Here is a 27,264-nt window from a genome sequence, read left to right on the forward strand (position 1 = left end):
AGAGGGCTCCGAGTCAGGCAGCTCTGGACTCCCCCACCACATTTGGCCTGGCTGTTCCCCTTGCCTCCACCATTGCTCTTGCCTCTTAGCCCCCAGCCCCTTCATGCCCACTCTGGGGTTCTCAGAGTCCTTCATTCCATGCCCCTAGATTCAGCATGGCTCCTTGGCTGCCCAGGTCTTTTATCTGAGTGCTTCAAGAGCACCTACTGTGTACAGATGCTATGCTGAGCACTTGACAGATACTATCTCATAGGTTTCCACATCTCAAAGAGTTTATTACTACAGACTCCTTTACAGATGAGAAAACTGAGGTGCAGAAAGACTTGCGTCTGCCTAGGGTCACGCAGCTAGTGAGGTAAGACAGAGCTCAAACTCAAACCTCTGTGACTCCAGAGCCTGAACCCCTGCTCAGTCCCTAGTCTACCTCCCAAACAGCCAGACCCCAAAGCTAGACTGCAGGGGGACCCAGGCAGTGGGTTAGCCCCCTCTGGTCCCTACCCCGCAGCAGCCCTCAGTGCCCAGGCCCCAGGACCCCCAAACCCCTGCTCTTTCTTCCTTTGTCCTCTCTCTGCCCTGGGTCCTGGTCAATTCTGTTGGTCCCCTGCCCCACCCCAGGGCTCCCTTCCTCCCCAAGCCATCTCTTACCCCACAAACCCCCAGAGCCTGACCCAGCTGTTTCTCCTCCTTGAAACTCAACTCTCTTCTTGGGTTACAAGACCTGGCAGCTCCTGGTCCTTCCCCACTCCCACCAGTCCCTCTCAGACTCCTGTGTATCCAGCTACTTCCTGGGTCTACTACTTCCTGGGCCTGTCTGCCACCCCCTTCCCCACAGATGTTTCATAGGCATCTGAGATGAACCAGGTTCCAACTCAGTTCCTGTGAGCCCCACCCCAAAGTGTCCACAGACAGGAGGAACTCAATATTGACTGAATACATCAATGAATGAATGATTTATCCTCAACAAAGCAAGCTCTTCAGCCTGGTATATCCTGGCACCACTTCCAGCCTCTCCTTGTCCTATACGACCCCCTAGGCGAAGCTTCCCAAGCAAGGCCTCCTGCTCTCTTTCTTGCCCCTTGCATATTCCATGTCATCTCCCACTTCTAGGCCTCAGCTCCTGCCCTCCCCTCCACTAGCTCAACACATTGGAAGGCACCTATTTCTCCTTAGCCTGGGAGGTGCTGGGAAGGCTGGCTGGCCCCAGTCACACAGCCAGCAAGTCACTGCTAGTCACAACCTCCATTTCTTGCCAGATTCCTGTCCCCAGCCTGTGGCCCTCTGGCTGTGCTGGGCCTGGGGTAGCCCATACCTGTCTGCCAGCCCTCATCCCCTTCTGTGGCAGAACACAGGGCAGGGCACACAGGAGGTTGCCCTAAGCTGATGAGGGTGCAAGCAGGTGGCTGGACCATACTTACTCTGAGTCTGGCGACAGCTCCGAGATGCTATGAGATGTGGCGGAACGTGGTGTGGAGGGCCCAAGCACAGAGGCTGTAGCAGAAGGTGTGGCAGTGGTATGAGGGCCCAAGGGTGTGCTTGAAGATTGCACGGAGGAGAGGGCCGAGGAGTTGAAAGAGGCAAGGATGGAGGAAAGAATGTCCAACTGCTCTGTGGAGGGGCCATGGCTGGGGCCACTGACCGGGTCCTCCCTAGCTCTGAGCAGCTGTGGGGGTGGCCCAAGGGCTTCTCGTGAGGGGTGCCGGCTAGGCACCTGGTCCAGCCGCTCCCGGGAGTTCGAACTCCTAGACAGAGAATCCAGTGGCCGGGATGGCAAGAGGGGGTCCCTTGAGAGTTGCCGCTGGGGAGACAGGGACAGAGGTGGGGGCTGTGGATCAAGGTCCCGGGTGCAGCGGGGCGGGGGCAGTGTGCTCAACCACTCTCGAGGCGCCCCTAAGTCCAGCGCATCCCGTGACCCGAAGCGGCCAGCCATGGCACCAGGGTAGTCCCGGGGTGGCTGCCTCCGTGGCAGGGTGCTGCCCCGATCTCTGGGCTCCAGTCGGCCCGGTGCAGCGTCCATGCATTCCTGGGACCCTGGCCGGCTCAGGGGATGTAGAACAGGGTCAGGGGCCTCCTCTAGTCGCTCACGGCTCAGTTGCCGCCGGAGGAGCAGGTCCAGCTGTTCTCTAGAAGAGTAGCGGCTGGCTGGCTGTGAAAGACTGCCTGTGCCCCTGCCAGCATAGATGCGACCATAAGAGGCAGCTGGCACAGCACGGTGGCCCAAGGTGGCTGCACGGCACCAGGACAGCTCAGGGGCGCCTCGGGTCTGTGGCACCAGTGGGTATTGCAACCGGTTCTTCAGGATGCCTATGAGAGGAAGAAAATGGGGGGCAGGGTGTGTGTGGGAGAGGGAGGGCAGGCAGGAATTCCTGAGTCTAGGGGTGTGGCAGCCCTTGGGATCCTTCCAACACAGGGTTGGGAGCAGGAACCCCTTGGGGAGCAGCAGAGGCAACCCTGGTGGTCCCAGAGAGGCAGTAGGACAGGGGTCAGAGTGGAAGGGCAGTCATCTTCCAGTTGTGGTCCCAGGGCGGGGGGAAGGCGGGCAGGTCCCATGGTGCAGGGGATGGGGCAAACTCCCTGAGGTCAGAAAAGGGGCAGCCCTCAGATCCTGACAATGCAAGCCTGGCTGAAATGCAGGAAGCCCCTGTGTTGGGCAGGAGCAGTCCCCAGGGTCCCTGTGATGCAAGGGTGAGGGCAGAAACCTCTCTTCTCCGGGTCCCCATAAGAGCAGAGTGGGGGGCAGACATCTTCCAGATCAGAGCAGGAGCTCTGGAATCTGGGTGGGAGGCCAGGGGGAAGCAACTCCTAGGGTCTCTGAAAACAGACGGGCTGGTGCAGGAGTGGTCCCCTGTGGTCCCCCTGTAGTGCCGGCCAGGGTAGAGGGGGACAGAGAATTCCCAGGTCAGGATAGGAGCAGTCCCTGAGGACCATGAAACAGGCTAGAGAAGCAGAAGCCCCCCAGGTCAGAATAAGAAGAGCTCTCAGTTTGGGATGAGGAAGCTGCAGTCCCTGGGCTCAGGGCATGAGCAGCCCCCAGCATTCCTGTAGTGCGGGCCAGGGCTCAGGGACTGTACCTTTCCTCTGGCGCTGGGCCCGGCCCAGAGAAATCTCATCCCCACTGGTCAGGGCCGGGTCTGGCTGGTTGTTGTTAGCTGCATCCTTGTTGGTGTCCAGCCCCAGGCGCCTTTCAGAGCCCCAAGTCTGCAGAGCACAGGGGGCTGCCTCGCACTCCCCCAGAGCTGGCCAGTAGGACAGGAGGTCATTGCCATCCACATCTGTGGAGCCAGGGCAGGTTACAGGAGCTTCTGGGTTGATCCTGGTGACTCATGACCCCTGACCCTAGACCCTTGAAACCCTGGCTGTTCTCCTTGAGCAGAGGTGGGAACAGGAGGATATCTCCTAGAGATCAATGGGTGGGGGTGACTGGTGAACCCCCTCCCCTTAACTGGAGGTGGATAGAGACTAGAAGTCGGGGAACCTGATGGCTGAGGGGTCAGAAAGACCAGGCTGAACCCCAGCTGCAGGAAAGATGGGGAGCTGGAGGGATAACAAATGGGGCATCCCTTGGTCACCCAAGGGGTCAGAGGGCGCCTGGCACCTTTGGGGTGGGTGAGGAGCCTCTCACTCTGGGCTGCCCGGCGGAGTGGCTGTTGGAAGCGCCCCCGCGTCCGGCCATTGTCCTCGCTTTCTGAAGATGGAATGGAGAGACTCCTCTCCTCCTCCAAGGACAGGTCACTGTCGGAGTCGGAGTCTGCGCCTGGAGTTGGGAAAGTCAGAAGGACTTTCAGAGGTAAGGGACTTGGAGATAAGGGAAGTTGGAGTTGAGGTTCTAGAGGTGGGTACGGCAAGGGGGTTAGGGTTGGGGATGGGAACCTGGGCAGAGCTTGGAGTGGAGGTAGAAGCAGAAGGGCTGGGACTTATCAGAGGGAAGGACGAATCAGGAGTGGATTGGGAGAACCAGGGCTGGAGAGGTAGGTGCCTCCTGAGGCAGGGACCTTGGGGGAGATTGTCCCACCCCAGTCAGCCACTGCTCCCAGTATGGGGCAGAAGAAAAGGGGATGGGGAGAGATCCTCTGCCTCCCTCCTCCCTGCCCCAGGCCCCAACTCCACCAGCATCTCGATGGAACATGGCCACGTCCAGGTCAGTGGGGCCAGCATGAGCCTGGAGGCTGTGGTCAGTGTGGTCAGCAGCTGAGCCATGTCGAACCAGGACATTGTCCCTGGAAATGCAGGAGCCCCCCCGCCATGAAAGAGGGATGTGATGGGGTGCCTTGGAGGCTGGAGTGTCTTTGAGTGCACAGCCAGCTGCGGGTGGAATGGCATCCCTGGGTGTGTGGTGGGAAGCATTTAGGGCAGAGGCAGAAGCAGGGCCCCAGATGGCCGAGATGGGTGGAGCCACCCACCCTAGGACCTGGTCATGCCAAGCCCTGGTAAGGTGGGGCTGGACTAAGCTTAGTGTGCCCTCACAAGGAGGCCCTTCCCCTCACCTGAGGTAGCTGCGGCCCCGCTGGCTGTCCTGGTCCTGGGTCCGGCCAGAGCGGGCGCTGCTCACAGAGGAGACGGTGGAGGCGCCCAGAGTGATGCGGATGAGGCCACTCTCCTCAAAGAGAGCCGTGTTGTTGTAAGCCCCAGGTCCCTGGGGGTGGTGGGGACAGAATGTGAGCCAACCCTGAAGCAGTCTCAAACCCTGGCTTCTCAGGGCCCCCATCCCGACTCACCGTCCCAGGTGCTGGCCTTGCCTCCTCGGGCACTGCCTTCCTGCCCAGACAGGCTGGCGTCCAGGCAGCCCGAGCGTCTGCATTCAGCACGCAGAAGAGCAGCAGCGCCGCCAGGCCCTGTGGGTCAGCGAGGGTCAAAGCAGGGTCGGCAGGGGTCAATCAGGGACCAGTATAAGTCACTGTGGGTCAGCAATGGGGGTCAGTCACTGCAGGCTAGCGTGGGTCAGTGAGGAGCCCATGCGGGACTCAGTAAGGGAGTCGGGGAAGGTCAGCAGGGGAGAGGCCGGAGCAGCAGGAGTGGCTGGAGTCGGTCAGGTCGGTGTGGATCAGCAAGGGCCCGGGAGCCTCGGTGTTGGTGAAGGTCAATCCAGGATCAGCACTCAGTCTGGGATCAGTGCCTAGGTTAGAGTCAGCTCCAGGTCTGGGGGCAGCAGCTAGGGCCAGTGTCTGGTCTAGGGTAGTACCCAGCCTGGCAACAGTTATCGAGTACCAGTCAGCTCCAGGCCTGGGGTCAGCATCTACCTAGGGATGGCCCCAGCCTACTGAAGGCCCACCTGGTTCTGGGGCGAGGGAGGGGCACCAGAGTCACCTGGAGGCCGCAGAGGCCTGCATGGAGGTAGTGGAAGGCCAGGATGCTGTGGTTGACTGCCAGGAGCCCAAAGAGCCAGGAGGCACTGACCAGCAGAAGGAGCAGGAAGGAGCTGCGAAGGGTCCTGCTGTGGGGACATGGGAAGACAGGAGGACACGCAAGGCTCATGTAGGGCTCATGCAGGGAACACGGGATGTAGGGCTCATGCAGGGAACATGGGAGGACACACGGGCCACACACGGAACGTGAAAAAAAGGAACTCACATGGGAACATGGAGGTCTCTAGAGGACACTAGGGGAGATGGGAGGTCCCACAAAGAAGCAGGAGAGCAGTCAAAGGGCCATGAGGACACGTGGGAAAAACACAGAGGTATGGGAGCCGCAAGGGAGGGCATGGAAGACAGGTGGGAACACACAGGGCAGGGGGCCAAGTGAGCCACCCAGGCCATGGGAGACTCTGGGGGGACCAAGAGGACAAGGAGAGACAGCAGGGCAGAAGCACATGTGGGCCCACAGTATAGTGAGAGTGCCAGAGAGGGACCGCAGGTCAGGGCAGGTGTGACTTCATTCCTTCATCCAGAACTTGGAGCCCAACCTGCACCAGGGAAGATCTGGGGGGCCCAAACCCCACCCAGGAGGACCTGTCATCCTGAGAACCCCCCTTCCTCCAGCCAGCCAACTCACAGTGCGGAGGTCTTCTTGGCCTCCCTCTGCCCTGTGGAGCAGGATGTGCGAGCAGCAAGGAGAAACATGGTCCCGTTCATCTGGACCCACGGCCGGACATGTGGGGCCGGGCAGGGCAGAGAGAGAGAGAGAGAGAGAGAGAGAGCGAGGCAATGAGAGACAGAGAGGGACTAAGATTCACAGAGAGAGACAGAACCAGTGAGAAATTCACACGTATACACACACACCAAAGGATAACAGAAAAAGAAATGGAGAACCAGAGAGGGACTGAGAGAGAGATGCAGAGGCATGGACAGGCAACTGAATCTCTGACCCCCCGCCCCCATCTCCATGCCAGTTGAATGGGGGTGGTCACTGACCAGAGGACAAAAATGAAGGCCGAGCCCAGGAAGCCTGCAGAATGCCATCTGGCTGCCCTCAGCTGACTCCACTGCACCTCCGCACCCCCGTGAGGGAGGGAAGTACAGGAGGGACACCAAGTCCAGGGCACTCACCACTATGACCAGGACAATAGGGCCAGCAAAGCTCCAGATGAGGGGCTCATGGACTGAGATCCAGCAGAAGTCAGGGTTCCCATAGCCCTCAGGGTCCAGGCCCACAGCAAGGCCTTGGGAAGAGAAAGGGTAGGACTGAGGGCGTGTGTTCCAGCGCTGCTGACTAGCCCGTGTATGGGAGAAAGCAGGGGTGAGGGCAGAGCAGCCCCCCCATGAATAGATGGCTTGGGGTTTGAGGTTGGGGGTCATGAGCAGGAATGGAGACAGGGTCAGGGGTCAGGCCATGTGATGGATGGAGGTTGGGGGTCACAGCCCTCACCCAGCAGCACAGCAGGGACGCCCCAGCCCAGGGCATGGTAGAAGCGCATGGCGCCACGGTCCACATTGCGTGGCTCAACCTGCATGCGGTAGAGGTGCAGCCCCTGCACGAAGAGCCACGCAAAGGTGCTGAGGAAGAAGTAGTGCAGGAGGATGGCGACTGCAGTGCACACCAGCTGAGGGTAGGGGGCGCGTGTCAGGACCTCTCCTGCCTCACCCACCTCTGACCCCTACCCCAGGCATCTGCTTCGCACCTCTCACCCCTAAACCACAATATCTTACCCCAGCACCCTGCCGAAAATCCTGGCCCCAACCTGAGCATCCCTGACCTCTGACCCTGAGTTTTGGCCCCAGGCCTTCTGGGCCACTAGGGTCATCGGGACACAAGTTCCCTGGCCCTGATCCTGCACCTGATTGTGGGTCCTGTGAATCCCCAGCAGGAAGAGGAGCTCTGCCATCCCCAGGGCGGCTGCCACATTGGCATGGATCCCACGCACATTGGACTTGAGGCTGCGCAGGCTCAGCAGGACGGCTGTAGTCAGCACCAGCGCAGCTACAGACACAGCCACGACCACGTGGGTGAACACAGCCAGCAGCTCCAGGTCGCCCTCCAGCCTCTACAGAGACCGGGATGGTTGATGAGCTGTTGGGCAGAATCCCCGTGTCCCTTTGACCCCCCACTTCCTTGGGACACTGAACACAGCCTCACCTCACGGGGAGAGGCATCCATGAGGACCCCAAAGGTCCCTGTCCGGCTGCAGCGACACCGTGCATGGGACCCATTCCTGTGCACTAGCTCGCAGTCACGTGCTGTCCACACACCATGCTGCTCCGCCCTGCAGCCACAGGGCAGTTAGACACAACTGTGACCCACTCTCAGGCAGGGGTTTGTGAGAGATCATGGGAAGGGCTGAGGGTGTCTGGAGTTGGGGTACAGCATTCCTCATGGTTCGGGTTGCATGACAGCACTAGTGGGGGCCCCAGGGGTAGACAGGGACTATTAGTTGGCCTCCCAAGGGCTAACAGGGGACCAAGGGTTTCCAGAATGGGGGTCCTCACAGGCCAGGTGGGTCCCACTGCACACAGATCGCCTTGCTCCGATTCGCTGTCTGTAGCAGGCGAAACTCTAGGCTGATGGGGGACTCCAGGACTCCCCTTAGGAAGTTGCGTCCATGGAACACAGCCACGCTGACCACTGGGGAGTTCATGACGGGGTTCTGGGGAAGCCTGGGGAGACACTCATCTGGGCTTGCACACTGCTGACCTCCCCACGCGCACCCTGCTTGCCTCACCCCGTCTTCATGCCACTCACCAGAGCTGACCCAGGGTCTGGGATGTCCCCAGAGTGGAAGTTGTTTGTAAGAATCCTTCCAGCCTCTGCTGGGCTGCTGAGGGGCTGAGCAGCTCCAGGGGACCTGCAACTGTTTGCCTCTGATTGCCCTCCCTCCTACCCCCATCTGACCACCATCAGTCAGCCTGTCCTTGTCTGTCTCTGTCAGCCCTTTGGTCTGTCTGTACCTGGCTCATGGATCCCTCCTGTGTGTGGCTCTGTGTCTGTCAGCCAGAGGCTCTGCCACTCTGCACAACTCCAGAGAATAAGATTCACACAGAACCCAGCAAGGACGGGGCTCCCTGGAGCTGTGCTCCTCTCTGTGTCTTGTGAACCTATGCATCTACCCACCAAAAAAGGGGCTGCCGGGCTGAGAAGTTCTCAGGAAGCTCAGGGGTGAGGGGCCTGAGTACCTGGCACCTCGGCGTTCCGCCTGGAACTGGGCAGGGAGCAGTCCCCCCAAGGTGCGGTAAACAAGGAGAATGATAATGGAGATCCCAGGCTCTGGCTCTGGCGGGGCTGGTGGGGGGACCACACTTGAGGTGGTGGAGTTTTCCATGCTGCTGCTTGTGGGCAGAACTGCCAGGAGAGGAGGAGGAGCTTCTGTCAGTGACCTCTGACCCAAAGCACCCACCAACCCAGCTCTGAACCTGATCAAGCATGGGGGTCTCTTCCCTACGGGAGCAGAATTGGAGAATGCAGGGAACAGGAACCCAAAAAGGAACAGTCAAGGCCTGGGAGGGATCATCTATGATGAGGGAGAGGGTCTGACAAAGTGAAGGTGTGGCAAGGTGGAGGGTGGAGGGGAGATGTGGGAGCGGGGAGGGTGGAGGGTGGAGGGAAGATGTGGGAGGGTGGAGAGGAGATGTGGGAGGGTGGAGGGGAGATGTGGGAGGGTGGAGGGGAGATGTGGGAGGGTGGAGGGGAGATGTGGGAGGGGAGATGTGGAGGGTGGAGGGGAGATGTGGGAGCGTGGAGGGGAGATGTGGGAGGGTCTGACATTGGGGAGGTCTGGAAAGGGGAAAATTGGCAGGAGGGCAACATGGTATCTGGTTGGGGGGACAGAGAGACCAGACTTGGCCCAGGGGTCCCCCAGGGGCTCTCACCTTCAGATGGGGATAGCCATGGGGACTGGGAAGGCAGCAGCACATGGGTGTGAGGATCCCAGGCATCCTGGCCCCGAAAGAGGTTGCTATGGTAGCGGGGGTAGCGACGGGCCCCCCGGGGAGAACTGGGGTGCTCCATGCGGTCAATGCTGAGCACTACCCGGGAGAAAGAAAGGGGAGACCCATCATGGACCTCTCCCTCCTGCCAAGGGTTCTACTCCCTTTTACTCGCATTCCACACCTGAGTCCCACAATCTGTTTTCCATGCTACCAGCTCAGAGCCTGTCCCTACAAAACACTGAGGGTGGTGGCTGAGTCTCCTGCCATTGACATTGGCATCGATAGCCACAGCCCCTCAGACCTTCAGGTATCTGCCCTTTCATGGCCCCCTGCCGCGCCCCACCCCACCCACAACGCACTGATATTAGGCGTCACCAGCCCCATGGGATTCAGGTATGTGAGTTCCATATTCCTTGCGAGCGTGGCTGCATAATCCTCCAGGTGCCTCATCAGCCCTGCGCTGCCTGGGGAGCCCCCAGGGGCCCGCTGCCCCAGTGCTGCCCACAAGTCCCCCGTCTCTGGAGCAAGCAGTGCAGAGCCGGCCCACAGCAGATTCTGGGAGGATGGAGATAGAATTGGGCTCAGCCAGGTGGTGAGGATGTATGAGGGGACGGGGCAGGCATGAGAGGTCTGGACAGGTGCTCAGAGGGGCCCCAACAAGCAAGGGGGTGGGGCTGGAGAGGACAAGGGCAGAGGGAGAGCCCAGGTCCTTCACTTCCCAAGAGGACAGCAAGGGCCTGAGCTGGGGATCCAGGGGCAGGAGGCTGGGAGCTGGGGGGCTAAGGCAATGAGAACAAAGGGCACAGCCCCACCTCATTGAAGTGGGCGTCCTGTGTAGCTGTCAGCCCGAAGCCCTGCTGATGGCTCTCGAAGGCCAGCAAGTGGGCCAGCAGGCGGGCAGTGACTCGAACATCTTGGCTAAAATAGTGGTCAGTGTGGCCAGTCACCTCCCGTAGCCGCTGAGCCAGCTTCTTGGCCTCCATGGTATCCAGTGCCGTCTTGTTCAGCTCTAGGCCATCCAGCTGCCAGGACAAGGAGATGGTTGCTCTGTGGTCCCTTAGGCCTTCCTCCAAAGCCTCACAGGGAGAAAGCCTTGCCAGATTAAAGGGCAACCAGGAAAGTCTCAGGAGGTCAAGGGCTAGGGTGTGGTATCTGGGGCCCACCACAGGCCAAGGAAGGTCTTAGGTTGCAGGAAAAGGTCTGGGCAGTCTCACCAGCAGACTGAGCTCTCGAAAGGCAGGGGAGGTACAGTTGAAGAGGTCGGGCTCCAGCCAACCCTGGGCCTCATCACACAGCCGCACAGCAGCACCTGGAGGCAGGCAACCCCTGATCAGGCCTGGGGCCTGGATACCTTTGCTGAGGAGATAACCGCAGCACCCTCTCCTATCCTAGGGGATAGTCAGAGTCATGAGCATCTACAGCTGCACCCCTGGAGGTAGCGGCCCAAGCCCAGGTAGGCGCCAGCTGCTTGTCAGGCAATTCCTGAGAGGGCTGTAGACCATTCTCAACCAGCAACCACACAAAGCACAAGACTGAGGCTGCACACACTCACCCATGTGGGCCAGGACAGGCTCATAGACATGTCGGTTCACACAGACACACACCAATGCTCACCAATTACACACACACAGATGTATGGACCAGACCAGCACACAGACACACAATGCTCTCTTGCACACACACAAGACATGCCAACACAGAAGAGGGCTTCTAGGAACATCCAGTGACCAAAGTCAGGTGGGAGGATTCTCACATAAGTTTTAACTGCCCCAGTGGTTACTTTGCTGTCATTTCTCTCCCTTGTCTCTGGGGTTGGGATGGAGGTTGAATGAGAATTGACTTGGATCTTTAAAAAGTTTGTAGCTACCAACAAGAGAGAGCCCAACTTAATCACAGAATCCCCTCCCTGCAACAGGTTCACAGACACGTGCACAGACACAGAGACACACACATGAGCATGCGTACCCGGACAATCTCTGTCCAGCCACTGCAGAGACCTCAAGCAGCAGGGAGTGTTCTGAGGGGACCTCAGGCAGTGGGGAGGGGCCCCCAAGCAGCAGGAAAGAGCTATAGGGTCCTCAGACTGAGGAGGGATCTTTCGTGACCTCAGGCAGTGGGAAAAGTCCTATGGGGACCCCAGGAACTGAGGAGGGGTCAGCAGGGTCCTCAGGCAACAGGGAGGGGTCTCTGAGGATCTCAGGCATCAGAGAAGGGACCCTGGGGTACTCAGATAGCCAGAAGGGGCCTGCAGGGACTTCAGGCAGCAGGGAAGGGTCTGCAGGGACCTCAGACAGCAGGAGGTATCTGCAAAAGCTCTGGCAGTGGGAGGGGGCAGCGCACCTGAGCAAACACGTACCCCTTACCTGCACCCCGCAATCCTGCCCAGAAGCCAAGAGAAACAGATGGAGGCTCAATGAGGGTGTAGGGAAGGGCCCAGAGCCCCTAGTCGGTAGTGAGGGGCCCACATGGACTCCCACCCCACTTCCACCTCTTTGCAGGAACAAAGCCACCCAACTCAGGAAAAGAGATGGCTCTAGCAGTCAGAGGACAGGCCCACCCCCACCCTCAGTGATGTCCTCTCCCCCCACATACTCACCCAGGGCCCCCCGGGGACAGGGCACTATGGCCAGGACACCAAACTTTGTCTGGGGCCACCACACACCAGATCTCAGGGACTTGGGGCAGGCATCATAGAGCACTAGAGAGAGAAGAGGTGCTGAGCCAGGCAGTCAGGGTCCAGGGCAGGTGACAGCCATGCCCACTGCCCCTCCACCACCCACCCCAAGGCCCACTGCCCGCCACTCCTGCTGGCTTCTCAGGAGCTGACCTGTCAGATTCTGTGACAGGTCAGCAAAATACTTAGGGCAAAGGTAGGGTTCCCTGGGTGTAAGTGGTCTCCCTCAGGAGAAGCTTCCAGAGTCCCCAAGGAGCCAAGTGTGCCACTGATACATGATGGTGGCACACTGGAGCCAGCCCTCTATGGGTACAGCTGGGTGGAGCCTGCTCACCCCGGCAGCCGCTGGCTGTCACCTCTGCGAAGGGACTGTCACAGCTGTTGCACTGGCGGCCAAGGGCTCCTGGGCGACAGGGGCACTGCCCGCTGTGGGGTGCACATGAGCGCGAGGTGGAGCCCACAGGGTAGCAGTCACATGGGAGGCAAGAGTCACTGCCCCGCGGTCGGTAGTGGAACTCCTGTTTGAGGATGGGCCACGGGCCTGAAGTCAGAGGTCAGGGCTTGGGGAATGAGTGGAATCAAGGACAAAGGGTCAAGAGAACAGCGCTCACGGGCCAGAGGACACCTGGGCCATGCGTGAAGGCAAGGGAGGGGTCATGGGTAAAGGATGAGAGACAGCAACTAGGTCACAGGACACAGGCAAGAGGTTAGGGCCCAAGTCAGGTGGCGGAGGTCAGCAAGCTGGACAGGAATTACAGATTGCGTCCAAGGAAGGGTTAAAAGGCCAGGGGCCACGCGCACCTTGCAGTGACACTGCCCATTTGTCTTGTTGCAGTTGGGATCAAAACCTTTGTGAACATCACAGTTGCAGGGGCCACAGGTTGGGCTCCCCCACCAGCCCCGTGGGCACTGCTGGTCCATCCTGAGGGTGCATAGCCAGGTAAGATGCCTCCATGGTATCCCAGTGACCCTCCCTGTCCCTGCCAGGTCTCCCCATCGCCTCAGCCCCAGCCTCTTACCTGTGCTCACAGTGGTGCCCGAAATAGCCACCCACACAGTCACAGGTATAGCCGTGGGGAGCTCCCGGGAGATGCCGGCATGATCCCTGGTTCTGACAGGGGTTCAGGAGGCAGGCATCCACACAACCTGGGCCGTAGTAACCTGCAGATTGGGTCAGAAAGCTCAGGACCCTGGTCACAGAGCATAGAAGGAAGCAGGCACCCGTCCCGAGTCCCTGCCTCCTTCAGGTTCCCCAGTCTTCATCATGGGCCCCTAACACCTGCCCAGGTCACCCTTCCCCCAACCCTCTCAAGGCCCACCTGGCCGGCAGATGCAAGAAAAGGTCTGCCAGAGGTCCCGGCAGTCGGCGTGAGGTGGGCAGGGCCCAGAGGCACAGGCGTTGGTCATGACACAGCCAGGCTCCGCATTCACTCGGTGGCTGGGGGGTAGCAGGGCCGGGGAGCCAGAGGGTGTGGAGCCAAGCCACACCCCCTATGGACACACAGCCAGCAAGGGGTGAGACTATGTTAAGGCACCTCAGCCTCAAGTACTGCAGAGCCAGCCACCCTGTCTGATGACCTCTGACATGCAGTCTTCTGAGACCCTCAAAAAACCTAGGCCTCAAAAATATCCCCAATTTGGTACCCCGTGGGACTCTAATTGTACTGTTTCTGACACAGATTCCTAAAGGCCCTTGATAATCCAAGCTAGACTCCCACCTCCAATGCCACAGAAAGGCTTGAGCTAGCTCTCAAAGCTGGGTCATTCACCCCCTCGCGCCAACCCCCACTTGAATGCTGCCTTTCAGGTCCCAAGGAGCCTCTGACCTCTGACCCCTGACCCTAATGCCCCATATCACATTCCCATGCTGACCCCCACCTGGATGCAGCCGACCAGACCCTGAGGAGCCTCCTCTGCACTGCCGGGGGGCAGGCCTCCCACGTGGAGCTGCTTTACCTTCAGGCCCTGCAACTCGCTCCCCACCGCCATGGTGTCCTGGAGGAAGGGGGGCAGTCAGCACTGCGGGAGAGGGGCCTGATGAACCTGTCATAGCCCAGAATCAATCTTGGCCTTCTTCTAGCCCTTCTAGACTGCCCCCTCCCTCCTGGACCCACAGCAGACCTTAATATTGCTTGCTTTTGACCAGGGGTGGGTAGAGACTGGGGCAGAGACTAGAAGGGGCTTCTAGGAATCAGGCAAAGTGCTGGCTACAGAGGTTCCCCAAGACCAGGCCCCAAATCTGGCACAAGGATGGCCTGAGAGTGGACCAACCTGGCTGGTGGGGTGGGCTCAGTGCAAGGATATATGGTGGGGAACTGGGGGGAGAACATCAGACTTGGTGCAGTGGAGGGAACTGAGAGGAGCTGAACTAGAGGTGGGGTCAAATAAGGTGGATCTGGTTGGAAGGCTGAGAACAGACTACCCTGGGGTCAGAGGCCAGACCTGGAAGAGGCTAAAGTCCAGTGAGACCATGAGGACATGGTGGCCCCGCCGGCCACCTGGTTCCTCCTGCAATTCCAGCCGCAGATCGTGCCACCGGCCATCACTGACAGTCACCTGGTCCAGAAGGAGATGGGAAGCACGGCCCGAGCCCCTGGTCACTGTCACAGACAGTAACCCCCGATCTAGCTGTGGGCAGAGATGCATAGCCCTGGGGTTAGAGCCCCAAGTGGGCTGGGACTTGGAGGTGAGATCAGAGGGCTCAGAGGTCAGAAATATCAGAGATCAGAACAATGGGGTGAAGGTTATACCTGGCACACAGGGCACTGTGCCAGGGACATCATGTTGCTGATATGGTGTCAGGGGGCAGAGGATAGGACCAGGTATTGTGGGTGGGTTGGTGCAGCTCGCATGAGAGAGAGCTATGCTGGAGCCCTGCACCTACAGAGGATATAATGATGGAAAGAGAATCAAGGGCTAGGGTCCAGAGCAGGGTCAAGTGTGGTTGGGACATCTGGCAGAAAAGTATGCTGTGTGACCAACCTGAACCCACAAGAATGTCAGTGGTGGTGTAAGAGACTGAGAACTGAGAGTATAGGGAGGGTGAGCAGAGTGGACACACCTGACAAAGGAGCGTGCTGTGTGGCCCAGCCTGCACTTGCATCAGGACCCCCTGCGTTGCCCGTGTCCGAAATGCCAACCCCAGGTACCATGGCACAGACACAGCCATGTCACTTCCAAAGTTCCAGCTCAGTGTGCCGTTGCCACGGAAATGGTGGGGGTGGGCCATAGCTGAGTGGATAAGAGAAACAGGGTTACAGTCCCTGCTCCAGGAGCAGATCTAACCCTGCAGGCCCCCCCCACCCCATGCTGCCCACTTACTGAGCCGACAGTCTTTGCCACCGAAGCCCACAGGGCAGTCACAGCTGAAGCCACCCCAGCGCTCCAAGCAGAAGCCACTGTTCTTGCAGGGGCCTGAGTCACAAAAGTGTAGCTTGGCTTGGCAGCCTGGGAGAGGAAAGACATGAGAACAATGGTTGGGGGGCACAAGTGCTGGACAGGACTTTAGTGTCCAGAGGGGCTGAAAGACACCAAGATCTCAGCCCCATTTTCTTTCGATGGGTGGGGTTGGTAAGAGTCAGGCCCTAAAGTCTGGGTTGTAGCATGGTGCTTGCCACCCAAAGAGACTGGGTTGAAGTCAGATGTGGAGTCACCCCATGGAGTCCTCTGCTCCCTCCCTATGATGGGGACAGGGCCATGGGCTGGGCTGGGCTGGTGGAAGCTTCAGGCCTACCTGCCATGGTGCCATTATTTGCGACAAAAGCCGCCATGTCCACTCGGCGGCCATCAATGTGTAGGTCCCGCATACAGCCGATGAAGTCCTTATGGGACACGGGGAAGTTCTCGGGGAGGTTGGGGACACCCCCCAGAAGAAGAGGGCCCGTCAGGTCCAGGGACCTGGGGATCAGGGGTTTGGGTCATTGGTAGGACTGGGGCCAAAGCAGAGTTGCTCCTGGGGGGCCACAGGAAGCAGGGGATAGGACCCAGAGGGTAGGGTGATTGAGGGAGGAAAATAAGGCCAAGCTGGGGAAGGAGTTAGGGTCTTACTTCAGTTGGGGTGCAAAGGGGAGCTCATGATGGGCCGATGGTCTGGGGAAAAGTAGGTGAACTGCAGTTAAGGGCTATGACGAAAGAGTGAGGCATCTGGCTGGCTGGGGAGGGGATGGAGACGTGAAGAGTCTGGGGACTGGACATGAGATTAAGGGACTCGGAGGGGACGTGGGGCATTAGTGAGACTGGGGTGGGGAGGTGGAGGCTTTGGAGGACTGCCTGGGGACTGTGTGTGGGAGGTGGAAGTCTGGGGTGGAATGCAGGATTGGGGGCTAGGGTGAGCAGGCTTTCAGGGTCTTTGAAAGGAGAAGGAAATCTTGGTGGTTTGGGGGAAAGATGGGAGAGTTTGGCAGGATGGGATGAGGAATGGCATGTGAAGGGTTGGAGTGGGCTTTGGTAGGCAGGGGACAAGGGGACCAGGGGCGGGGGCCTCACTTCTTGGAGCTTGTTTGCACACCAGCAGCCGCACATGAGTAGTTGCCAATTTCAGCACCAAACTGCAGAGCCACGGCCACATCACAATCATCCACGCTCAGCACAGCCACCTTGTCCTTGGAGGGGCCCTGTGCACCCCCTAGGGCATCTGTCCGGGGCTAAAGACCCAGGCACACCAGTCAACAGTGCCCCTAGTAACCCCCGAGGAGCAGAAGTCAGCATCCCAACTCCCCTCATACCCGATGCCAGGGATGGTCCCCACCTTGTTGTAGTATTTCAGATGCACTGTATGCCATTGCCCATCACTCAAGCCCCCTGGAACTGTGGGACTGACCACTGTGTTGGATTCACCTGGAGGGGAGACACATGTAGAATCATCAGGAGCAGTGGAGTCGCCCCATCTCACTCTAGTTATTTTTTTTATTTTTATTTTTATTTTTATTTTTTTTTTTGAGACGGAGTCTTGCTCTGCCACCCAGGCTGGAGTGCAGTGGCCGGCTCTCAGCTCACTGCAAGCTCCGCCTCCCGGGTTCACGCCATTCTCCTGCCTCAGCCTCCCGAGTAGCTGGGACTACAGGCGCCCGCCTCGTCGCCCGGCTAGTTTTTTGTATTTTTTTAGTAGAGACGGGGTTTCACCGTATTAGCCAGGATAGTCTCGATCTCCTGACCTCATGATCCGCCCGTCTCGGCCTCCCAAAGTGCTGGGATTACAGGCTTGAGCCACCGCGCCCGGCCTCACTCTAGTTATATAAGCACAGCCACTCCCAGGGCCACCCTGGATGCATCAAATCAGTCCCCCATTGGTGACTACAATGGCTGGCCCAGAGTGCCTTTGAACAGACAGGAGAAACAGACTTCTTGGAGGGAGGGACCTTCCCACAGGGAAGGACAAGGAGCTAGGTCTTCACTGCTTGTATGGCGTGGAGTGTGTGCTCAGATGCACAGTGAGGCAAACCTGAGGGGACTTGGGCCCTACGTCCTCCAGCACACATGCACCCTCTCGCCGTCACATCCGGGGCACCCACCCGTGGAATATGTGAGCCGCACTTGGCCAGCCACGAGTTCCAGGGCCAGGAAGTCGTGCTTCTCGTTCAGGCGCCCGTTGTAGAAGAGTAGCCCGCTCTGCTGCATGGTGGCGAACCTGGGCGGGGTGGGAGGGGGTTGCGGGGGTGGGGGCGTCAGGAGCAGGGTACCACTTCACACCCACCATCCCTGCGAGGAGAAGGGGCTAGGGCGAGAGAGGAAGCGAGAGGGATGGCGGGACCGACCGAGGGAACGCGGGTGCAGCGAGGTCAGGAGACCCTGGGCGGGGCGTCAGGGGAGGGGCGGTGTCTCGTGGGAATGCCAGTACAGGGCAGTCAGGAATCTGAGTCAGGGCGGGTAGGTGGGGGCGGCGTGGAGGCGCTCAGACATGGGGCGGGCACCTACGAGAGGGACAGCGTGAGGTGGAAGCGCTGCCGCAAGCCACGAAACATGACGAACGAACTGGGCGGGAAGGAGCGCGCAGCCACCTCGCAGCGCGGGCCCTCGAAGGCGCCGCCTGCCGGGCACTGGCAGCGAAAGCCGCCGTTGGGCGCGTCGGTGCAGGTGCCCCCGTTGCGGCAGACGCCCGGCACGCAGCGGCCGGCCTCGGTGTCCAGCTCGCAGTCCTCTCCTAGGGGCCAAGCCGCGGTCAGAGGCGATCACGCCCACGCCCGCCCCTGCTCTGGCCCCTTCAAAGACCGCGGGCCCAGAGGCCGGGTGCCAAGACCTCCGAAAGGTCGAGCTCTTCGGTGGACACGCCCCTTCCGTCTGGCCCTGCCCCGCGGCGCCGCCCCCTCCCCAGTCTCATTGCCTCCTCGGCGGCTGCCTCTCCCTGCCAGGCTCTACGGCTTCTGGCCTAACCGCGTCCACACCAGACTCTGGCCTCAGAAGTGAAGCCCAGTACTCACTCGCATTGCGGTCCCGCCCCCAGCCTTGGCCCGGCTCCCTGCTCACCTGTGAAGCGCGGGCGGCAGACGCATGTGTAGCCTCCCTCGCGCCGCGCGCAGGCTCCGCCGTTGCGACATGGGTTGGAGTAGCAGAGGTCGAGCTCGGTCTCGCAAAAGTCTCCCGTGAATCCGGGCGGGCAGCGGCAGCGCAGGCCAGCGATGGGCTGGATGGGTCGGAACAGCGTGGAGGCCGAGGCCAGGAAGGGCGCGGACGAGTCAAAGCGGAGCACGGACACGCATTTCATGTAGTTCTCACAGGGCTCTCGCAGGCACACGTTGTCGTCGAAGGGCAGTACGTCGAGCAGGGAGCGGGCCGCCAGCGCCGCCCGGCGCACATACAGCTGCTCCTGGAGCTCCTCGGAGCTGAACCAGGGCCCCGCAGCGCCCGCCCCGGCCCCACGTGGAGCCAGCGCCGAGAAACTCACATTGAGCACGGTGCCCCCTACGTCTGTGTCGTTCTGGATGTTGAAGATGAAGACGTCCTCAGCGGGCGTAGCGAGCACCGCAGCCACGCCCTCGAGGAAGCGGCCCAGCAGCGGTGACAGGAAGCGCTCCTGCCACATGTTCTCAAGGCGCACGGTCAGGCTGTTGGCCAGCAACTCCTCCGTGATGATGACCACGCGCAGCACACACTGCGCCGTCACGCTGTGCAGGCCATCTGCAGGTGGGGGCAGGGGCAGTGGTCATCCTGGGGCCAGTGGCCGCCCCTTCCTGGGACAAAAGAGGGCTGGGGCCAGTGATAGCCTAGGCCCCCAGAACCTCTAAGACAGCAGGCTGACCCCACCAGGACACAAGGGAGTCTGGGGCTAGTGACCACCAGCTCCTCCAGCATCAAGGTGTCAAAAAGCCGCTGCTTCCTCCCCCAACCCACAATACAAGGAGGGATCTGGGCCAGGGATCAACCAACCCCACACAGTGCCCATGGGTTAGCAAGTCACTCCCCCAACAGCACTCAAGTACCCTGAGTACTCAGTAACCCACACTTCCCCAAGTTATCATGGTCAGCAGGCTACCCCAACTCAGGACACAGAGAGGAGCTAGGGCCACTGGCCATTCATTCCCATTCACCTTCCCCTTCTCCCCTCCCCCAGCATAGCATAACCAGCAAAACATCCCCTACAGAAAACAAGGGTTCCAGATCAGGAATCACCTATCTCCTATTTTTGGTCAGCAAATTGCTCTTCCATAGCACTAGAAGGGGTCCTGGCCCAGTGAAGTCTCAATGCCATCCTCCAGAATCCTGGGTTATCAAGCTCCAGGAGGGTCTTGAAAACACACACACACACACACACACACACACACACACACACACACCAGCATTCTTGAGTTAGCAGCCTGCTCTCTACTCCAGACCTGGGTCCTGTGGTTTCAGTGACCACCCTAGAAATGAAGGTGAGGTGCTTAGCTGCCTTGTTCATCTTGTCCCCACACCCTAGCACATACTGGGTGGTCAATGAGGAGAGACTGTTGAGTGAGTTGAGGGATAAATGAAGGTTGTGCCTTCTCAGGCAGTGCCAGGAGTCCCTGCTCCAGAACTGAGGAATGAGCACCAGTAAAGCCTATTTCCCAACCTCTGCAGCCTCCAGTAGGCAGGACTTCAAGAGCCTCCCCACCTGCACTCTCCTATTATGGAGGGGTTTGTGAACGACTGGAGCAGATGGAGCAGGAAAGAGGCAGGTAGACCTCTGGACATTGTCCCAAAGGTCAGGGTCTCAGCCCCTATGAAGCCACTCCCCACCTGAAGCTTCCATAGTAAGCTGCTGTTCCTGACCACTCAATTATTGGTCATTTCCTGCACAGATGGGGTAGGCATCAGACTGGACCCAAAGTAACCCTTTGTCTGAACATGGGCATAGCGTGGACTGACTGGCCCACACTGGCTTTGCCTGGGACCTCCAGAGGATTACCCCAGGACCGCTGATCTTTTGTCAGGAGGGGAGCTATCCCTAGGTAGCAGGCAGTTCTTTACAGGCTTTATGGGGTCTGCTAGATGCCTTGGAATCACTGGGATTCTGTGGAGATTATCCAGGAACCTAAGCAGAGAACCTAACCTTGTGAGGTCTATGGCAGATCTTGTAGGGTGCAAGAACCCTACCCTTAAGGGGTTCTTGGAAGGCTTAGAAATCCCTCTTTGGTATGAGGTGCCCTGTGGAGTCCCTGAGACCTAACAGGTTGGGGTCACTGGGTCACTTGCCTGCCCCCTGCCCCTCACCTGTGACAGTCACCAACATGGAGGCCACCAGTGGGCGGTTATTGTCTAGCTTTCGGCTGAGTCGCAGCTCTCCACTGGTCTGGTTGACCACCAGCAGCTGAAGCTCATTGCCACGCTCAAAGGAGTAGAAGAGGTGGTCAGAGACATCGGGGTCATAAGCTGGGATGCGCCCAATAATGCCCGAAGGGAAGGTGTCCGAACGGTTGGATACATAGTTGTTGAAGAGAATCTGGAAGTTATTGAGCACAGGGCTGTTGTCATTCTGGTCAATCAGGCGGACATGCACAGTGGCCCGGCTGACCAAAGGAGCAGATGTGGCCTGCACCACAATCACATATTCTTGGCGAGCCTCATAGTCTAGGTCAATGAGTGCCGTCAGTTCTCCAGAGAAGATGTCCATTTGGAACAGCTCAGGAATGTTCCCCTCCACAATCTGGTACATTATATGGGCATTGGGGCCTTCATCAGGGTCCACTGCAGTGATCTGGGCCACCACTGAGCCCACAATGCTGTTCTCTTTCACCCGCACCTCAAACTCCTCAGCTGGGAAGACAGGTGCATTGTCGTTCACATCCTGCACCGTCACCTGGATACTGACTGGAGTCCGGAGTGGGGGTACACCTCTGTCCACTGCATAGGCAGTCAACTCATACACTGACACTGCCTCCCGGTCCAGCCGCCTCACTGTACGAACAATTCCAGAGGTGGGCTCAATGGTAAAATCTCCATCCCCGTCTTCACCATTCTGGAAAGTGTACTGGACCCGGCCATTGGCATGAGCATCCCGGTCGGTGGCTGAGATCTGCAGGACACTGGTGAAAGGTGGGGCATCCTCAGAGACCAACCCCGTATAGTGGGAGGCTACAAATTGTGGAGCATTGTCATTCACATCATTGACCATCACCTCCACATAAGTAGTGTCTGCCTTCTGTGGGATACCATTGTCCCGAGCTGTGATAGCCAAGGTGTAGGTCACCTGGTCCTCATAGTCTAATGGGGCCTGTAGTGTAATGGCCCCTGAGTCTGCATCAATGCGGAACTGGGGCAGGTTGTCCTCCAGGAGATAGGTGATACGAGCGTTCTCACCCATGTCATCATCAGAGGCACTGATGACCACTATGGTGCTGCCCACTGGCCGATCTTCATTCACATTCACTGAGTAGTGGGCACTTTGAAAAACTGGCCGATGAGTGTTGGCATCTGTGATGTTGATGTGCACATAGCAGTGATCATGAAGGGCCCGGTCAGATGCAGTTAGTACCAGCTTGAAGTAGCGTTCCTGTTTGTAGTCCAGTGGCAGAGCCAGAGTCACCAGACCCACACCCCCCTGGGTGCTGATGGCAAAGCGATTCCGGGTGTTGCCACCTGTGATCTGGTAGCTGATGGCACTGTTGGCATCACGGTCTACTGCGGTCACGCTGACCACACTGGTGCCCACAGCTGCATCCTCATTCAGTCGTAGGTGGTACTCCTTCATTGTGAACTCAGGCCGATTGTCATTAACATCCAGCACAGTCACTGTGACACTAGCTGAGGCAGAGAGTGGGGGTGAGCCATGGTCTCGAGCCTCCACACCAAAGAAGTAATGCTCCACAGACTCACGGTCCAGGGGACCACTCACAGAGACCCAGCCAGTGGCGCTGTTTATCACGAAGGGAGTATCAGATGCCACACCAGTTAGGGAGTACTCCAATCTGGCATTCTCCCCATGGTCTGCATCGACTGCCTGAATGTGGATGACTGAGTGACCCAAGGGAGCATTTTCCAAGACAGAGACTTGGAAGGGCGTGCTGACAAAAATAGGAATGTGGTCATTGATGTCCACCACTTGGATGCTGGCCAGGCCCGTGTTGTTGGACAGTGGTGGCCGGCCAGCATCTTGCGCCCTGATGCGCAAGGCATACTCTCTCTCTGCCTCGAAGTCCAGAGGTGCCACCACCTGGATCTCACCAGTGAGGCTGTCGATGGCAAAGTGGCCACGGCTATTGCCACTGATGATGTTGTAGTGCACCAATCCGTTGGCGTCCTTGTCCCGGTCGGTGGCCGTGACGCGCAGCACCACCGTGTGGGGGCGCACATCCTCGCGAACCTGCGCCACGTAGCGCTTCTCGCTGAACTGGGGAGCGTTGTCGTTCTCGTCCAGCACAGTTATGTGTACGCGCACAGTGGCCGAGCGCGGCCCGGGCTCCTGGCCCTGGTCGCTGGCTTCCACCACCAGCTCATAGCTTTCCATGTGCTCGCGGTCCACGCGGCCGCTCGTACTGATGAGGCCGGAGCGTGGATCAATCTCGAAGGCGGCGGCAGCTGCAGCGCGCGCAGCTGGCGGCCCCACGAAGCGGTAGCGCAGGTTGGCGTTGGGGGGCGCGTCGCCGTCAGTGGCACGCAACTGCAGGATAGGGTAGCCCTCCTCCACATTCTCGCGAAGCGTCTCCCGGTACTGCGCTTGCTCAAAAACCGGCGAGTGGTCGTTGCGGTCAGCTACTGTCACGGCCACCATCGTGGTGGCCGAGAGGCGCGGCGAGCCGTGGTCCTGCGCGGTCACACGCAGGTAATGACGCTCCATGCTCTCGCGGTCCAGAGCTGCCGCCGTACGGATGAGGCCACTCTGCGGGTCGATGCTGAACAGCTCCAGAGAGCGGCTATTCATGAGCGCCGCCAGCGAGTAGACTAGGCGCCCGGCCTCGCCGGCGTCCGGGTCCTGTGCAACCACGCGTAGCACAGCGGTGCCTGCTGCTTCATTCTCCGGCACCAGCGTCTGGTAGTTGTACTGCGGAAACTGCGGGTGGCGATTTGCGGCGCGACGAAAGCGTGCCCGGTTCGCCGAGGTTATTTTCCTGGCTTCAGGACGGGCCGGGATTCCCGGGGGGCGCGGCCCGGGGCGCTGAGGGAGGAAGCGGCGGCGGAAGAGACCCCGGGAGCGCATGCGCTCGGGCGCCGGCTTGGGAGCTGTCCGAGACTCGCGGGGTGCTGAACCTGATGCAGGAGCTGTCCTCGCCGTGCGCGGTGCTGAATCCAGCTCGGGGCCAGATCCCGAGGCCCCTGGAAGACAGTTCCGCAGGGGGGCTGTCCTTTCTGCTCCGGATGTCGTGGCTCTCTCGCCCTGACCCTTGCTCCCTGTTGCCCATAATTCCCCACAGCAGCGCGCGGTGCCCACTCTTTTGCGGGCGCCTGTCCCAGCGTTCCGCTGGGAGGACACCGGCTTGGGACCGTGGTGCCGAACCAAAAAGTCTGAAGGGAGGGGTGAGCTGTTCCCCGAGCCCGGGACACCTGAGGACAGAGCCCCTGGTGACAGACTACCTCTTTGCAAAGGTCCTGTCTGCCCGCAAGAGGAGATCTCTGGGCGCCAGTGTAACATAGACCCTGGTCCCTGTCCTGTCTCTCGTTCGCGGCTGCCCAATGGCTGGACGCCGTGTTCAATCCCCAACTCCTCGTTCGGCTGCTCAGGGGGACCTCGACTGTTCCGGGCGCTTTGCCTTCCCCCTCGGAGCCCCACGAAGACAGGCTCCCTGACCCCCAGTCCAGGCCCCCCATCCTCCCGGACCCCGGGAGACTCGGGACAAAGAGCTAAGGCTCCGCCACCGATATGCGGCCTTAGCCCCGTAGTGGCAGCTAACCCCGGGTCCCAGCCCTGGTGCCCACCGTCCCCCAGCTCCTCCTGGCTGAGGGGGAACAAAGAGAGGAGAAGGAGCAGAAGTATGGGGGTCGACCGTCCCCCGAGACCCCTCCACGGCGGCCGTCTCGCCATCATCCCCCGCCTCCCTGCACGGCCTCCACCGCCCCCCGCCCCGGTCCGGTCCTTGGGCTGGCCCCGCCGCTCGGGCCCCCTCCCGGGCCCCTGCCGCCGCCCCGGGCCCCCGCCCCTCCGCCTGTCTCTCCGCGCCCCCGCCGCCCTCTGGGCACCATCTACTTCACGGCCGGAGCCCCTCCGGCGTGCAGCCCCAGCTTTTTCCGCCCCCACCACAGCATCCCCGACGCTGCTGCCGCCTCCCGCCGCTCCAACATGGCTCCCGGCCGCCCTGATGGTTCACTCCACCTCTGCCCCGGCGCCCGAAACACGGTGGTACAACCCATCGCGCATGGCAGCTCTGAGGACGGAAGCTCCTGACGCCATCTTTATTGAGGACGTGAGCGCTGCTCATGGTGCTGAACAGAGCACCGGGGTTCGCCGCCGTTAGGTCCGCCCTCCCCACTTTCGGCCGCCGCCCTCATCCACCTCCCTCCTTCTAGGGCGCTGTCCCAGCTCTGTCTCTCAGTCTTTTTATCCCCTTCCAGATCTCTTGTCTCCCTTCCTGACCACTAGTTCTGAACCGTGTCCCGGATTTTGGTCTGAAATTTTGGTGCCCATGAGCGTTCTCATGGTTCTGGGAGCGGGTACTGTGTGAAATCTTGGGGTAGAGGGGACGATGGCTGGACAGGGATCTGGGGTGCCAGCACCTCGAACAATTGCTTTAACTATCCGATCAGCTAGTTTTATGAAACCTGTCGCGACCACCTGCTTGTCTGGAGCGCCCCTGCGGAGCAGGAACCGGAGATGACCCTCCCGAGGCGGGAGCAGAGGACGAATTCTTCCCTGCCTTGCCTGTCTCCAGCAGTCTCCCGGGCTCGGGGCCCCTCCACTGGAGGCTGCACACCCTCCGAGGCTGAGGGTCCCGAGTGCTCTGGGATGCCACGTGGAGCCCCGCGTTGCCCCATGGCTGCGGGCCCCGCTTCTTCGGATCTCCGCCCCTCGTCTGCCACGACCGCATCCCTTAACCCCTTGAAGGGACTGACACAGAAACTCAGTCCTCCCCCCACCCTCAGTGCATTCCAGCTCTCCCTAAGTAACTCCTGGCACGCGCCGGTCTCGCCAGGCCAATGGGTGGACCTGGCGCAACAGACGTCACAAGAGGAGCGGAGGCGAGGGGTGAAAGCGGAGCACTCCAATCAGAGATTCATTGTTTCTATTGGCACAATGGGAGGCTCCGCCCCTCACGGAGGACTCGTCGCATGGGCGAGGGGGCTCCAGGGGTTGTCGGCTAAACGTGAGAGATAGTCCGGGAGGTACCCTATACGGACTGGCCTCCAAAGGCAGAATCGATAACGAGATGCAGCGCGGGGTGCAGAGGACGCGGGCATCCCGACACCACACCCAGGAAGAGGTCAGGGCCGGGACCCCAGAACGCTCCACAGGGTGCGGCTCCCGCGATGGGGTGGATCCTGGTTCTAACCGGCGAGGGACTCCCGACCAAGGCCTCTGGCCCGCCCCGAACGGTACCTATGACATCACCATCAACCAATCAGTGGGCGCATTCTCTCGCCCCTTGATTTCTCCGCTTCCGGGAGGCGGGGCTCCTGCGGGTCCCACCTCCCGAGCGCCCCTTACGGCTACCAAGGACAGGCAGCAGGTCTCCAGTTGTGCCCTCTCCCGTCTACGAATCTGAGGACCTCCCGAGGATCAGAGCTCTGGGCCAGATACACGGCCGGGGTTCCCACGGGTTTGTGGGTGGGGGTGGAGGATCTGCAGAGGTGCTTAGGGCTGAACTCCTTTGAATGGGAGCCAATCGGTGCAGGGGCTGGAGAGGCGAGTCCCCCAGAGTGGTTTTATGTAGTTATTTATTTAGAGACAAGGTCTTACTCTTTCGGAGTGCAGTGGTGATCACAGCTCACCGTAGCCTCGAACTTCCCAGGTTCACGCGATTCTCCCACCTCAGCCTCCCGAGTAGCTGGGACTACAGGTACGTGTCACCACACTTGGCTAATTTTTGCATTTTTTGTAGAGACGGGGTCTCACCACGTATTGAACTCCCGGTCTTGAACTCCTGGGTTCAAGCAATCCGCCCGTCTTGGCCTCCCGAAGTGCTGGGATTATAGGTGTGAGCCTGGCAACCCAGAAGTGGTTTTGACAGCACCAGCGCTTTCTGGGTCCACAATCTAGTGAGTAGAGGGCACAAAACCTGACGCCACAGAGGGAGACGGGCTCTGCTGGGGAAGGGTGCTAAGGTCCCAGAGGAGGTGTCTGAGTCACCTTTGAGACCTGGCAAGCCTTCTTGCATAAGATGCCCGAGCAATGCCTTGAATGACCAAGGGGGCATCTGCATCTGCAAAGGAAGGGCAGGGAGGGATAGGGATGGGGGGTGGGCAAATGTGCAGAGGCATAAAGGGACTATGGCTGAGGGAAATCAAGCCCTGCCCTCTCACCTACAGGGCTGGCGCTGGCCCCAGCTAACACTCCTTTTGGAGAGCAAAGCTCCTCACTCCTGAGCGGTGAGATCGATTGCAGATCGCTCTCCATGTTGCTCCCTGCTGTGTGTCCCCACTGTCATCCTCCCTTTGTGGCTGTTTTGTGGAGCCCCACTCCTTCCATCTGCACTCACCTCTATGCCCCAGCCCCAGTGGCAGTTCCCAATGCTCCCGGTAAAAAAACAAAAACCAAATGTTGGTGATAGTGGTGATGGTTCTTCTCTCCACCTCCAAATCTTGCCCTTGCCTCCTAATAAGACCCTTAATGTGGTTTAACCTCATTCTTTTTTTTTTTTTTTTTTTTTTTTTTGAGATGGAGTTTCACTCTGTCACCCATACTGGAGTGAAGTGGTGTGATCTCGGCTCACTGCAACCTCCACCTCCCAGGTTTATGCGATTCTTTTGCCTCAG

General features: G+C 59.6%; 1 protein-coding gene across 4 annotated transcripts in view; it reads right to left on the minus strand.

Moving 5' to 3' along the window:
- CELSR3 (cadherin EGF LAG seven-pass G-type receptor 3) overlaps positions 1-26,283 on the minus strand; it is a 28,076-nt gene extending 1,793 nt beyond the window's left edge. Inside the window, exons 1-35 of one of the 4 annotated variants that reach the window (XM_033206430.1) lie at positions 20,635-24,387; positions 18,430-19,080; positions 17,881-18,106; positions 17,478-17,593; positions 16,715-16,803; positions 16,453-16,610; positions 15,701-15,864; positions 15,289-15,414; positions 15,029-15,198; positions 14,410-14,595; positions 13,846-13,962; positions 13,287-13,458; positions 12,987-13,128; positions 12,769-12,889; positions 12,302-12,485; positions 11,890-11,991; positions 11,657-11,671; positions 10,508-10,602; positions 10,106-10,315; positions 9,653-9,848; positions 9,234-9,389; positions 8,541-8,706; positions 7,857-8,024; positions 7,507-7,633; positions 7,208-7,414; positions 6,799-6,973; positions 6,480-6,592; positions 5,986-6,065; positions 5,302-5,425; positions 4,713-4,829; positions 4,482-4,630; positions 4,105-4,214; positions 3,593-3,751; positions 3,069-3,269; positions 1,416-2,301 (exon numbers count right to left, since the gene is read on the minus strand). In XM_033206430.1, the coding sequence (XP_033062321.1) occupies positions 1,416-2,301; positions 3,069-3,269; positions 3,593-3,751; positions 4,105-4,214; positions 4,482-4,630; positions 4,713-4,829; positions 5,302-5,425; positions 5,986-6,065; positions 6,480-6,592; positions 6,799-6,973; positions 7,208-7,414; positions 7,507-7,633; positions 7,857-8,024; positions 8,541-8,706; positions 9,234-9,389; positions 9,653-9,848; positions 10,106-10,315; positions 10,508-10,602; positions 11,657-11,671; positions 11,890-11,991; positions 12,302-12,485; positions 12,769-12,889; positions 12,987-13,128; positions 13,287-13,458; positions 13,846-13,962; positions 14,410-14,595; positions 15,029-15,198; positions 15,289-15,414; positions 15,701-15,864; positions 16,453-16,610; positions 16,715-16,803; positions 17,478-17,593; positions 17,881-18,106; positions 18,430-19,080; positions 20,635-24,382 (9,926 nt within the window). In that variant the 5' untranslated portion in view covers positions 24,383-24,387. Of the gene's footprint in view, positions 1-1,415; positions 2,302-3,068; positions 3,270-3,592; positions 3,752-4,104; positions 4,215-4,481; positions 4,631-4,712; positions 4,830-5,301; positions 5,429-5,985; positions 6,066-6,479; positions 6,593-6,798; positions 6,974-7,207; positions 7,415-7,506; positions 7,634-7,856; positions 8,025-8,540; positions 8,707-9,233; positions 9,390-9,652; positions 9,849-10,105; positions 10,316-10,507; positions 10,603-11,656; positions 11,672-11,889; positions 11,992-12,301; positions 12,486-12,768; positions 12,890-12,986; positions 13,129-13,286; positions 13,459-13,845; positions 13,963-14,409; positions 14,596-15,028; positions 15,199-15,288; positions 15,415-15,700; positions 15,865-16,452; positions 16,611-16,714; positions 16,804-17,477; positions 17,594-17,880; positions 18,107-18,429; positions 19,081-20,634 lie in introns of all 4 variants that reach the window. The other 3 variants (XM_033206424.1, XM_033206450.1, XM_033206440.1) reach the window with 3 other exon arrangements.
- Positions 26,284-27,264: the final 981 nt, after the last annotated feature.

Source organism: Trachypithecus francoisi, unplaced genomic scaffold (assembly GCF_009764315.1).
Source record: "Trachypithecus francoisi isolate TF-2019V2 unplaced genomic scaffold, Tfra_2.0 Lachesis_group0, whole genome shotgun sequence".
NCBI lineage: Eukaryota > Metazoa > Chordata > Mammalia > Primates > Cercopithecidae > Trachypithecus > Trachypithecus francoisi.